Below are 13,794 nucleotides of genomic sequence, written 5' to 3'. Positions count from 1 at the left end.
GCGCGGGGACAGCGCGGGGACAGCGCGGGGACGGCCTGCGCGCCTGCCGGCCTGGGGACAGCGGGGACAGAGAGGGGCTGGGGCGGCAGCCGGGGTCTGTGTGCAGCAACAGGCGCTTGTGCGTGTGTGTGCATGGCAACACACGTGTGTGCACGGCCTCGCGCGGGTGTACGTCCTTGTGCATGCGTGTGCAGCTCCATGCATTGCTGCACATGCAGACCCATGGAGCTGGGTGTGCATTGCTACACACGTGTGCAGCCCTTGTGCATGGCAACACATGTGTGTGCACAGCCTCGCGCGGGTGTATGTCCTTGTGCATGCGTGTGCAGCGCCATGCATTGCTGGACATGCAACCCCATGAATCTGGGTGTGCATTGCTACACACGTGTGCAACCCTTCTGCATGTGTGTGCATGGCAACACACGTGTGTGCACAGCCTTGCACAGGTGTACGTCCTTGTGCAGCGCCATGCATTGCTGCACATGCAGCCCCATGAATCTGGGTGTGCATTGCTACACACGTGTGCAGCGGTTGTGCATGTGTGTGCATGGCAACACACATGTGTGCACAGCCTCGCGTGGGTGTACGTCCTTGTGCAGCTCCATGCATTGCTGCACATGTATTCATCCCCCTCCTTGCATGCACGTGCAGCCTCCATGGATCTGGGTGTGCATTGCTACACACGTGTGCAACCCTTGTGCATGTGTGTGCACGGCAACACACGTGTGTGCACGGCCTCGAGTGGGTGTACATCCTTGTGCATGCGTGCGCAGCGCCATGCATTGCTGCACATGCAGCCCCATGGAGCTGGTGTGCATTGCAACACGCATGTGCAGGCCTTGTGCATGGCAACACACGTGTGTGCACAGCCTTGCACGGGTGTACGTCCTTGTGCAGCTCCATGCATTGCTGCACATGTATGCACATGCAGACCCATGAAGCTGGGTGTGCATTGCAACACGCATGTGCATGTCCTTGTGCATATGTGTGTAGTGCTTGTGTGCATTACTGCACACATGTGCACCTCTTTGCATGTGTGCACACCCTGCTGCATGCACATGCATTGCTGCACCCTCCTGCATGCATGTGCAGCACTGTACACCTGGCGTGCATTGCTGCACGTGTGTGCATCCTCTTGTGCATGCGTGTGCAGTGCACTGCTACACACACGTGCCCCCACATGTGCATGCCTTTCTGCATGCGCGTGCAGCTCCATGCATTGCTGCACATGCACGCACCCCAATCCTTGCATGCACATGCAGCCCCATGAATCTAGGTGTGCATTGCTACACACGCGTGTGCACAGCCGCATGTGTGTGCAGGCCCTTGCACACACACGTGCACCCCATTGCATGTGCGTGCATCCCCTTGTGTGTGTGTGCACATGCCCTTGCACACGCGTGTGCATCTCTTGCACGCGAGCCCATGCCCACCACGCGTGTGCAGCCCCTTGCACACGCGTGTGCACCCGGGGATCCCGGGAAGGGCTGCGCGTGCAAGGCCGGGCACACGCGCGTGCACACGGATACCCCCCCCCCCCCAATCAGGAATAGGGAAGCTGAGGCCGGGCACGGAGGGGCCCAGGTGTCCGGGATGGGGGGGGGGGGTCCAGGTCCCCCCTCAAAATTGGGGGGGCTGGGGGGGGGCAGGTTGCCATGGCAACAGGGAGCCGGCTGATGATGTCATCACTAAAATTAGGGGGGTGAGTCACCGCGGGGGGGGCGGGGCTTCACCCCGAGGGACCCGGGCAGGTGGGGGGGGGGGGAGCAGGTAGAGCGCCCCCCCCCCAGCACGTCACGCGATGACGTCATCCCGGGAACGGGAGCACACGGTGCCCCCCCCCCGGTCCTCCTTCCCGGACGCCGGGGCCCCCCCGGGCCCTGGGAAAAGGGCGGGGGGCGGGGGGGACACGTCACGACAGCGCCATGTCGCGACAGACCGCAGCTCGCGTGGGGGGGGTGGAGCGTGGGCGCCCCCACGCGGCCGCCCGCGACGCGGCGCTGTCGCGACACGGCGCCTGTCGCGACATGGGGAGGGGCCGGGCGCGTGTGCAAAGGGGGGGGGGGACACGCGTGGGGAGGGGGGAGGCCGTGTGCAAGGGCTCGCACACGTGCAGGGTCCACGCGGGTGTGCAAGGGGGGGGGGTCACGTGCGTGGGGGGGCACACGCGTGTGCAAAGGGGGGGTGTCACGTGCGTGGGGGGGGCACACGCGTGTGCAAAGGGGGGGTGTCACGTGCGTGGGGGGGGGCACACGCGTGTGCAAGGGCGGCACATCCGTGCGGGGGGGGGGGTGTCACCCAGGGGTGCACACGCGTGTGCAAGGGGGGGGAGCGCCCCCCCCCCCCCCCCCCAGGCCCGAGCAGGGGCCCAGGCGTCCGACCCCCCCCCCCCCCGCGATGGTTTTTTGCGTGGGGGGGGGGGGGGGGGGGCAGTCGCTCCCTCCTCCTCCTCCCGGACGCCTGGGCCCTCTCCCAGCGCCCCCCGCCCCGTGCCTCAGTTTCCCCCTCCCTTTGGTTGGCGGGGGGGGGGGGTCCAAGGGCACAATGACCCCCCCCCCCCGCCCCCCATCCCCGGACGCCTGGGCCCCTCCTCCCGCCCCCTCCCACATCGCCAGGCCCGGCGGAGGGGCCCAGGCGTCCGGTTGAGAACCGGGGAGGGGGGGGGCGGGCGGGGGGGGGGAGGGAGGGAGGGGGCGGGCATCACCCCCCCTCCCCAACCCGGTGCCCCCCCCCCCCCCGTCCCCGCCGCTCCCGCCCCCCGCCCCGCTCCGCAGGCCCCGCCGCATCCCTGGTCCTACCCCCCCCACCGGGCGGCTCCGCATCCCCCTCCCCCCCCGCCCCTCCCCTCCCCTCCCCGCCCCCCCCGCCGCCGCCGCCGCCCCCCCCCCCCCCCCCGGTACCTGCGCGCGCCGCCGCCGCCGCCGCCGCCGCTGCTGCCGGTGCGGGCGGGGCCGGTACCGGCGGCGGGGCCGGGGCGGGGCGGGGAGGGGGGGGGGAGGTGCCGCGCGGCCCCGCCCGGCGCTCGGCCCCGCCCCCGGCACCGGGACCCCCCCCCCCCCGCCCGGAGCCTCCTCCTATTCCCGCACCGGGATCGACCCCCCTCCCCCGCTTTGGACCCCCCCCCCCATCCCGGTGACATCCCCGGGGCTGGACCGGCACCGCCCCCCCCCCCCTCCGCGGGTGTCCCCGGGACCGCCCCCCCCCCGACGGAACCGACCTACTGGTCGGTACCGGGATCCTCCCCCGGTAGCACCGGGAGGGCGGGGGGGGCCCAGAGCGGTCCGAGGTGTCCCCGGGGGGGGGGGACGGTCCGTGTGTCCCGGGGTCTCAGCGCTCGTGTCCGGGTGTCCCCGTGTCCGGGTGTCCCCGTGTCCCGTGGGCGCCTCGTCCCCTCGCCCATCCCCCCGTCACCCCCGTCCGTCCAGGTGTCCTCGCGGGTCCTCGCCCTCCCCGTGACCCCGTGTCTGACTGTCCCTCCGTGTCACCCCGTGTCCGTCCCGGTCACCCCGTGTCCAACAGTCCCCCCGGTCACCCCTGTGTCCATCCCGGTCACCCCCTGTCCGACTGTCGCTGTCACCCGTGTCCGTCCCCGTCACCCCCTGTCCGACTGTTCCTGTCACCCCGTGTCCAACAGTCCGTCCCTGTCACCCCGTGTCCATCCCGGTCACTCCGTGTCCGTCCCGGTCACCCCGTGTCCGACTGTTCCTGTCACCCCGTGTCCGACAGTCCGTCCCTGTCACCCCGTGTCCATCCCGGTCACCCCGTGTCCGTCCCGGTCACCCCGTGTCCGACTGTTCTGTCACCCCGTGTCCGACAGTCCATCCCTGTCACCCCGTGTCCCACTGTCGCTGTCACCCCGTGTCCCTCCCTGTCCCTCCGGTCACCCCGTGTCTGTCCCCGTGTCCCCAGGGCCCCCCAAGCGGGGGGGGGGGCGGGGGAGGTCCCGGGGGTCCCGGGCCGCCCCTCCCCCCGCCGCGCCCACGTGGTCCCGCCGCGCCGGCCCCGCCCCCGCCGCGCTCTCCGCCAATCGCGGCTCCCCGCGCCGGCCCCGCCCCCTTGCCCGCCGCCGCCGCCAATCGCGGGGCGCCCTGCGGGGGGTGGGCGCGGCGCGGTGACGTCACGAGCGGCGCCCCCGCCTCCCGCCCAATGAGGAGGCGGCGGCGGCGCGGGGCATTGTGGGGATCGCGGTCCGCGGCGGCGGCGCGGGGCATTGTGGGAGGGGAGAGGGGGACACCGCCCTTCCCGGCGTGCCCCGCGCGGGGGCTCCGGGCAGCGCGGGCGGGGCCGCCTTTCCCAGGGTGCAACGCGGCGGGGGGGGGGGCGGGGCCGGAGGACGCGGGGGCGGGGCCGGAGGATCCGGGGGCGGGGCTGGTAGACAAGAAGGGCGGGACTAGAAGGGCGGGACTAGAGGAGGCGGGGGCGGGGCGGGAGGACAGGCCGTTCCCGGCGTGCACCAAGGCGGGCGGAGGGGAGGGCGGGGCTGGAGGACCCGGGGGAGGGGCCGGAGGGAGCGGGGGCGGGGCTGGAGGAGACAGGGGCGGGGCTGGATGAACTAAGGGGCGGGGCTGGAGGAGCCAGGGGCGGGGCTGGATGAACCAGGGGGCGGGGACTGGAGGGAGCGGGGGCGGGGCGGGCGGACCCGAGGGCGGGGCGGGAGGACCCGGGGGGAGGGGCGGGAGGAGCCGGGGGCGGGGCGGGCGGACCCGGGGGGCGGGGTTGGCGGACCCGGGGGCGGGGCGCGCGTCCCGGGCGCTCCCGGCGTGCCCCGCGGCGGGCGGCGCGGGCGGCGGGACGGGCCGGAGCGCGGGGATGAGCGAGGAGGGCGCGGGCGGCGGCGCCAGGCGGAGCGGCGGCCTCGCCAGGTACCGGCGGCGCCGGGGGCCGGCCCGTGTCCCGGACCCGACCCGTGTCCCCATCCCGTGTCCCCGGCCCGTGTCCCGGCCCGTGTCCCGGACCCGACCCGTGTCCCCGTCCCGTGTCCCCGTCCCGTGTCCCCATCCCGCGTGTCCCCCCCCCACGGTGGAGCCGCCCCCGTCGCCGTGTCCTGCCGCGCTGCTGCCCCGTGTCCCCGAGCCCCGCGTGTCCCCTCCGGTGGTGCCGCCATCCCCGTGTCCCCCCGGCAGCCCCGTCCCCGTGTCCCCACGTCCCGCAGCCCCGTGTCCCTGCAGCAGTGCCCGTGTCCCCGTGTGCCCGTGTCCCCTCGTGTGTCCCCATGTGTCCCCCCCGCCGTGTCCCCATGTCCGCGTGTCCCCATCTCTGTGTCCCTCGTGTCCCCCTGCACCAACGTGGTGCCCATGTCCCCATGTCCACCTGTGTCCCCATGTGTCCCCATGTCCCTGTGTGTCCCCATGTGTCCCCATGTCCCTGCAGCGTGGCAGTGGAGGAGGCCCATCAGCCTCCTGCAGGAGTATGGCAATGCCATGTCCCCATGTCCCCTCATGTCCCCATGTCCCCACGTGTCCCCACGTGTCCCCACGTGTCCCCCCATGTCCCCATGTCCCCATGTCCCCTCATGTGTCCCCATGTCCCCCTGCAGCACAGAGGCGCCGCCTGGCAAGACGCCCATCAGCCTGCTCCAGGAATATGGCAGTGCCATGTCCCCATGTCCCCATGTGTCCCCTCGTGTCCCCATGTCCCCTCATGTCCCCATGTCCCCCCATGTCCCCTCACAGCGCAGAGGCGTCGCCCGGCAAGACGCCCATCAGCCTGCTGCAGGAATATGGCAGTGCCATGTCCCCCATGTCCCCATGTCCCCCCATGTCCCCATGTCCCCTCATGTCCCCACGTGTCCCCATGTCCCCCCATGTCCCCTCACAGCGCGGAGGCGCCGCCCGGCAAGACGCCCATCAGCCTGCTGCAGGAATATGGCAGTGCCATGTCCCCCATGTCCCCGTGTCCCCACGTGTCCCCATGTCCCCTCATGTCCCCACGTGTCCCCACGTGTCCCCATGTGTCCCCACGTGTCCCCTCATGTCCCCATGTCCCCCCATGTCCCCGTGTCCCCATGTCCCCTCATGTCCCCCTGCAGCACAGAGGCGCCGCCCGGCAAGACGCCCATCAGCCTCCTGCAGGAATATGGCAGTGCCATGTCCCCCATGTCCCCATGTCCCCATGTCCCCATGTCCCCTCATGTCCCCACGTGTCCCCACGTGTCCCCATGTCCCCTCACAGCGCGGAGGCGCCGCCCGGCAAGACGCCCATCAGCCTGCTGCAGGAATATGGCACCCGCATAGGGCGCACGCCCGGCTACGACCTGCTCAAGGCCGAGGGCCAGGCCCACCAGCCCAACTTCACCTTCCGCGTCACCGTGGGCCACGTCAGCTGCACCGGTGCGGGGACGGCGTGGGGACAGGGGGGACAGGGGGGACCATGTATGGGGACAGTGTGGGGACAGTGTGGGGACCGTGTATGGGGACAGCGAGCGAGGACGGCGGGGACAGGGGGGACCGTGTATGGGGACAGTGTGGGGACAGCATGGGGACAGGGGGGACCGTGTATGGGGACAGCGAGCGGGGATGGCGGGGACATCGTGTGGGGACAGTGTGGGGACAGGGGGGACGGTGGGAACTGTGTATGGGGACAGAAGGGGACGGGGGGGGACAGTGTGGACCATGTATGGGAACAGTGTGGGGACAGCAGGGACAGCGTGGGGACAGGGGGGACAGCAGGGACCGTGTGTGGGGACAGGGGGGACAGCATGGGGACAGCAGGGACCATGTATGGGGACAGTGTGGGGACAGGAGGGACAGCAGGAACAGCGTGGGGACAGGGGGGACAGCATGGGGGACAGCAGGGACCGTGTGTGGGGACAGAGGGGACGGTGTGGGGACTGTGTGGGGACAGCATGTGGGGACAGCAGGGACTGTGTATGGGGACAGAAGGGGACGGGGGGACAGCAGGGACCGTGTATGGGAACAGCATAGGGACAGGGGACAGCATGTGGGGACAGTGTGGGGACAGGGGGACGGTGGGGACTGTGTATGGGGAGGGGGGGACAGTGGGGGCAGGGGGAACAGCACATGGGGGACAGCAGGGACAGCACGTGGGGACAATGTGGGGACAGCAGGGACAGCACGTGGGGACAGCAGGGAGACACGGGGACAGCATGTGGGGACAGCAGGGGGACAGCGCATGGGGACCACACGTGGCACATGGAGTTTGCGGGGGGGGGGGTGCTGTTTGGGACACACGGGGACAGCCCCGGTGACACACGGGGACACTTGGGGACCCCAGGGCTCCAGCCAACGCGGTGCCACCCCCGGGGTGTCCCGGTGCTCAGCAGAGCCCTGGGGACAGTCTGGGATACGGGGGGGCTCCTGGGGGTGCTGGGGACACGTGGGGACATCCCGGGGTGACCCCAATCCTCGGGACGTCCCCTGGGACACACAGGGACCCCCCGGGGGGACCCCAGGGATCCCCCCAGGACCCCCCCATGTCACCCACCCTGTGACACCCCCTGGTGCCGGGGGTGGGGGGGGGGGGGTGGCGCGAGGACCTGGGGTGTCCCCAGGGGGGGACCCAGGTGACCCGGCCGTGTCCCCCCCAGGACAGGGACCCAGCAAGAAGGCGGCCAAGCACAAGGCGGCCGAGGTGGCCCTGAAGCTGCTCAAGGGGGGGGACATGCTGGAGACCCCCGCCCCCGAGGAGCACAGGTTGGGGGGGGCTGGAATATCCAGGGATTTGGGGGGGGCGCTGGGATATAGGGGGGAGCCCCGGGATGTTGGGGGGGGGCCCGAGGGGCCGGGGGGGGGGCGGAGGATTTGAGGGGACACAAAGGAATTGGGGGGGGGGGCAAGGGAAGGGGGGACCCCGAGGGAAGGGGGGGGACCTGGGGGGACCTCAAGGGAATTGGGGGGTCCTGGGGGGTCTCTAAGGGAACTGGGGGTCCTGGGGGGTCTGGGGGACCCAGGGGAATTGGGGTGTCCTGGGGGGTCCCCAAGGGAATTGGGGGCTCTGGGGGGTCCTGGGGGACCCAGGGGAATTGGGGGGTCCTGGAGGGTCCCCCAGGGAATTGGGGGTCCTGGGGGGTCTGGGGGACCCCGGGGGGGCTCTGTCATTTTGGGGGGGTCACACGCCCCTTAACGCCTGTCCCCTTCTGTCCCCAAGCTCTGCGCCCCCCCCGGAGCCCCCGGCGGAGCCCGGCCCCGCGGCCGCCCCCCCGGTGCCCCCCCCGTCGCCCAGGTAACGGGGTGGGGGGCGCCCACCCCCCCCACGACCCCCCCCAGATCCCGGAGCCCCTGATGGGGACGGGGGGGGGGGGGTGTCCAAACTTGTCCCCTTCATGGTGTCCCCTGTCCCCCCCCCAGGGGCGCCCCCCTGGACATGAAGTCGCCCGTGTCCCCCCCGCAGTCGGAGTGTAACCCGGTGGGGGCCCTGCAGGTGGGTGACCCCCCCCGAAGGGCCCTTTGGGGACAGCCCTTTGGGGGGGGGGTGCCCGATTTGGGGGTGGTGACACCCATTCCAGTGGGGGGGGGGGGGGCATTTGGGAGGGGGGGTCCTTGGGGTGTGGGGGGGTCCCTGTCCCTTGGAGGGGTCCCTGTCCTTTATGGGGGTCCCTGTCCCTTATGGGGGGGTCTCTGTCCCTTGGCGGGGGGGGGGTCCCTGTCCCTTATGGGGGTCTCTGTCCCTTAAGGGTGTCCCTGTCCCTTGGGGGGGGGGGTCCTGCCCCTTAGGGGGTCCCTACCTCTTGCAGGGGGGTTCCCTGTCCCTTGGTGGGGGGGGGGGGGCCCTGCCCCATTTGTGGTGGCCGTGGCCATTCGGTGCCACCAGAGCCCCCTTGGGGACTGGGGGTGGCCTTGACTGTCCCCCCTGTGCACACACACACACACACACACGTGTCCCCGCCATGTCCCCGTGTGTCCCCCCCCATGCACACACACACACACACGTGTCCCCGCCGTGTCCCCGCGTGTCCCCAGGAGCTGGTGGTGCAGAAGGGCTGGCGCCTGCCCGAGTACACCGTGACGCAGGAGTCGGGGCCGGCGCACCGCAAGGAGTTCACCATGACCTGCCGCGTGGAGCGCTTCGTGGAGATCGGTGCGGGGCGCGCGTGTCCCCGGGACGGACCGTGTCCCCAGGGATGGACCGTGTGTCCCCTTGGGATGGACCGTGTCCCCAGGGATGGACCGTGTCCCCAGGGACTGCCCGCGTCCCCGGGGACGGACCGTGTCCCCCTGGGACTGCCCGTGTCCCCCTGGGATGGCCCGTGTCCCCCGGGACGGACCGTGTCCCCTTGGGATGGACCGTGTCCCCCAGGGACTGCCCGCGTCCCCGGGGACGGACCGTGTCCCCAGGGATGGACCGTGTCCCCCTGGGATGGACTGTGTGCCCCGGGACGGACCGTGTCCCCTTGGGACCGCCCATGTCCCCCCGGGATGGACCGTGTCCCCCCAGGATGGCCCATGTCCCCCTAAGGCCTCGCGTGTCCCCCGGGACCGCCCGTGTCCCCCTGGGACCACCCGTGTCCCCCTCCGTCCTCACGTCCCCCCCGTGTCCCCCTGTGTCCTCACGTCCCCCCGTCCCCCCGCAGGCAGCGGCACCTCCAAGAAGTTGGCCAAGCGCAACGCGGCCGCCAAGATGCTCGTGCGGATCCACAACGTCCCCATGGAGCCGCGCGAGGGCAGCGAGGCCGAGGGCGACGACGACCAGTTCTGCATGGTGGGGACGGGGACGGGGACACCCCCGGGACAGGGACACCCCCCGGGGACGGGGAGACACCCCTGGGGACGGAGACACCCCCCCAGGATGGGGACAGGGACAGGGACACCCCCCTGGGGACAGGGACACCCCCTTGGGAATGGGGACACCCCCCTGGGGATGGGGACACCCCCAAACATCACCCCAGGTGGGGACAGGCACCCAGCGGTCCCCCTGTCCCCCCTTGTGGCGTCGCTGTCGGCCGTCCTTGTGTCCCTGTGTCCCACGTCCCCATGTCCCATGTCCCTGTGTCCCCATGTCCCCACATCCCCCTGTCCCCCCGTCCCATGTCCCCGTGTCCCCCTGTCCCATGTCCCCCTGTCCCCACGTCCCCGTCCCCCTGTCCCATGTCCCCCTGTCCCATGTCCTCCTGTCCCCACGTCTCCCTGTCCCACGTCCCCTGTCCCACGTCCCCTGTCCCCCTGTCCCATGTCCCCGTGTCCCCCTGTCCCACATCCCCATGTCCCCACATCCCCCCGTTCCCTGTCCCACATCCCCCTGTCCCATGTCCCCCTGTCCCCACGTCCCCTGTCCCTGTCCCCCTGTCCCATGTCCCCCTGTCCCATGTCCCCCTGTCCCCACGTCCCCCTGTCCCCCTGTCCCCACGTCCCCTGTCCCTGTGTCCCCCTGTCCCCCCGTCCCCTGTCCCTGTCCCCCTGTCCCCACGTCCCCCTGTCCCCGTGTCCCCATGTCCCCACATCCCCATGTCCCCACGTCCCCCTGTCCCCACGTCCCCTGTCCCCGTGTCCCCCCGTCCCCTGTCCCCACGTCCCCTGTCCCAGTCCCCACGTCCCCTGTCCCCATGTCCCCCTGTCCCACGTCCCCGTCCCTGTCCCCGCAGGCCGGTCCCCGCGTGGAGGGTCCTCGTGGCCGCCCCCCCGGCTGCACGTGGGACTCCCTGCGCAATTCGGCGGGGGAGAAGCTGGCCCAGCTGCGCAGCCGCCCCCCGGGGCCCGCGGGCAGCGGCGCCTGCGCCCTCCTGCACGAGCTGGCGCAGGAGCAGAGCTTCGGGGTCAGCTACACGGACATCGGTGAGGACAACGGGGACAATGGGGACAACGGGGACAATGGGGACAATGGGGACAATGGGGATGGTGGGGGGACAACGGGGAGCAGAGCTTCGGGGTCAGCTACACGGACATCGGTGAGGACAACGGGGACAATGTGGGGGACAACGGGGACAATGGGGGGAATGGGGACAACGGGGAGCAGAGCTTCGGGGTCAGCTACACGGACATCGGTGAGGACAACAGGGGGAATGGGGACAACGGGGACAATGGGGGGGACAACGGGGACAATGGGGATGGTGGGGGGACAACGGGGAGCAGAGCTTCGGGGTCAGCTACACAGACATCGGTGAGGACAATGGGGACAATGGGGGGAATGGGGACAATGGGGACAACGGGGGGGAATGGGGACAACAGGGAGCAGAGCTTCGGGGTCAGCTACACGGACATCGGTGAGGACAATGGGGACAATGGGGGGGACAACGGGGACAATGGGGACAATGGGGATGGTGGGGGGACAACGGGGAGCAGAGCTTCGGGGTCAGCTACACGGACATCGGTGAGGGACAATGGGGGGACAACGGGGACAATGGGGACAATGGGGGGGACAATGGGGACAATGGGGATGGTGGGGGGACAACGGGGAGCAGAGCTTCGGGGTCAGCTACACGGACATCGGTGAGGACAATGGGGACAATGTGGGGGACAATGGGGGGGACAACGGGGAGGACAACGGGGAGCAGAGCTTCGGGGTCAGCTACACGGACATCAGTGAGGACAACGGGGGGACAATGGGGACAATGGGGACAATGGGGATGGTGGGGGGACAACGGGGGGAATGGGGACAATGGGGGGGACAACGGGGGGAATGGGGACAATGGGGACAACGGGGAGCAGAGCTTCGGGGTCAGCTACACGGACATCGGTGAGGGACAATGTGGGGGACAGGGACAATGGGGACAACAGGGACAACAGGGATGGTGGGGGGGGGGCAACGGGGAGCAGAGCTTCGGGGTCAGCTACACGGACATCGGTGAGGACAATGGGGGGACAACGGGGACAATGGGGACAATGGGGGGGACAACGGGGGGAATGGGGACAATGGGGACAACGGGGAGCAGAGCTTCGGGGTCAGCTACACGGACATCGGTGAGGACAATGGGGACAATGGGGACAACGGGGACAAAGGGGACAGCGGGGATGGTGGAGGGGTCCAAGGAGCAGAGCTTCGGGGTCAGCTACCTGGACATTGGCGAGTGCCACCACGGGGACCAAGGGGACAAGGGGGGGACAGCAGGGACAGCAAAGGCAATGGGGACATCAGCGAGTGCCACCAGGGGGGACAGGGACAGCAGGGACGGCGGGGGGGGGGACATGGGCGAGTGCCGGTGGGGACAGTAGCAGGGGACAGCGGGGAGTGCCACCGGGGAGGGGCCGCAGGGACGGCGGGGACAACGGGGACAGTGGGGGGGGACACCAGCGAGTGCCGCAGGCGACCATGGGGACGGTGGGGAGAGTAAGGACAACAGGGACAGCAGGGATGGTGGGGACAGAAGGGAGTGCCACCGGGGGGACGATGGGGACAGCGGGGACAGCAGGGGGACATCAGCGAGTGCCGCTGGGGACAGTGGGGACAGTGGGGAGTGACGTCGGGGGAGGACAGCAGGGACAGGGGGGAGTGACAGCAGGGAGCACCACCACAGGGTGACACTGGGGAGGGTGACCATGGGGGACAGCAGGGAGTGCCACCGGGGTGTGTGTGACGTCGGGGAGTGAGTGCCACCCGGAGGGACATCGGCGAGTGCCGCTGGGGGGACAGTGGGGGTGACCCTGGGGGGTGACGCCGGGGAGTGCCACCCGTGGGGGACACGGCGGGGTGGCCGCGGGTGACGCCCGTGTCCCCGCAGACGCGCTGAGCCTCAGCGGGCTGCACCAGTGCCTGGTGGAGCTGTCCACACAACCGGCCACCGTGTGTCACGGGGCCGCCCTGTCCCGCGACGGCGCCCGCGGCCAGGCGGCCCGCAACGCGCTGCAGTACCTGCGCGTCATGGCCGGCGGCAAGTGACGGCCACCGGGGACGCCCGCGGGGACCGGGGACACCCGCGAGGGACCAGGGACACCCGCGGGGGACCGGAGACACCCAGAGACACCCGCGAGTGACTGGAGACACCCGCGAGGCGCCAGGGACACCCGTGAGTGACCAGGGACACCCAGAGACACCCATGGGTGACCGGAGACACCCACGAGTGACCAGGGACACCCGCGAGTGACCGGAGACACCCAGAGACACCTGCGAGTGACTGGAGACACCCGCGAGGCGCCAGGGACACCCGTGAGTGACCGGAGACACCCGTGGGGGACCAGACACCCCCGCGAGTGACCAGGGACGCCCGCGAGTGACCAGGGACACCCGCGAGTGACCGGAGACACCTGCGGGGGACCAGGGACACCCAGAGACACCCACGAGTGACCAGAGACACCCACAAGTGACCGGGGATGCCCGCGGGGGACCAGGGACACCCACAGACGCCCACAGAGACACCCACGAGTGACTGGAGACACCCTCGGGGGACCAGGGACACCCGCAGACACCCACAGGTGACCAAAGACACCCGGAAGTGACCAGAGACACCCGTGGGGGACCAGAGACACCCATGAGGCGCCGGGGACAGCCAGAGACACCCACAGGTGACCGGAGACACCCACGAGTGACCGGAGACACCGGTGGGGGACCACAGACACCCATGGGGCGCCAGGGACACCTGCAGACACCCACACGTGACCAGGGACACCCATGAGTGACTGGAGACACCTACAAGTGACCTGAGACACCTGTGGGGGACCAGAGACACCCAGGGACATCCACAGGCGCCCAAAGATGCTCACGGGTGCCTGGGGACACCCTCAGGCGACCGGAGACACCCACGGGTGTCCAGACACCCGGAGACGTCCACAGGCGCCCCAAGACACCCACGAGTGACCAGAGACACCCCCACTGTTACCCAGCCGGACTCACGGACACCCCCTTGAGATCCCCACGGAGGCGTCGTGTCACCCGTGGGTGCCTGTGTGGACACCCGCACCCACAGAT

The 13,794-nt window shown here is 70.6% G+C and overlaps 1 protein-coding gene across 1 annotated transcript; it reads left to right on the top strand.

The window, feature by feature from the left end:
* Positions 1-4,785: 4,785 nt before the first annotated feature.
* On the top strand, positions 4,786-12,768 carry TARBP2 (TARBP2 subunit of RISC loading complex). The gene is made up of 10 exons (XM_088522812.1): positions 4,786-4,862; positions 5,124-5,135; positions 6,172-6,329; positions 7,547-7,652; positions 8,107-8,181; positions 8,307-8,379; positions 8,919-9,036; positions 9,530-9,657; positions 10,538-10,727; positions 12,611-12,768. Exons 1-10 carry the CDS (start codon positions 4,810-4,812, stop codon positions 12,766-12,768), a joined length of 1,071 nt encoding a protein of 356 aa, XP_088378938.1. The 5' UTR covers positions 4,786-4,809.
* Positions 12,769-13,794: the final 1,026 nt, after the last annotated feature.

The sequence above is a fragment of the Tinamus guttatus genome, unplaced genomic scaffold (genome assembly GCF_059628265.1).
Source record: "Tinamus guttatus ecotype Peru unplaced genomic scaffold, ASM5962826v1 Tinamus_guttatus_pri_ptg000166l, whole genome shotgun sequence".
NCBI lineage: Eukaryota > Metazoa > Chordata > Aves > Tinamiformes > Tinamidae > Tinamus > Tinamus guttatus.
Note: the sequence above shows the minus strand (reverse complement) of the source record. Positions and strands in the feature narration are given on the sequence as shown.

Bases quoted from the DNA above. Each gene is read 5' to 3' on its own strand.
- TARBP2 (XM_088522812.1), top strand. From the start codon at position 4,810: ATGAGCGAGGAGGGCGCGGGCGGCGGCGCCAGGCGGAGCGGCGGCCTC. The intron at 6,330-7,546 runs GTGCGGGGACGG...TGTCCCCCCCAG, and splicing joins GGGCCACGTCAGCTGCACCG to GACAGGGACCCAGCAAGAAG. The intron at 9,037-9,529 runs GTGCGGGGCGCG...GTCCCCCCGCAG, and splicing joins GGAGCGCTTCGTGGAGATCG to GCAGCGGCACCTCCAAGAAG.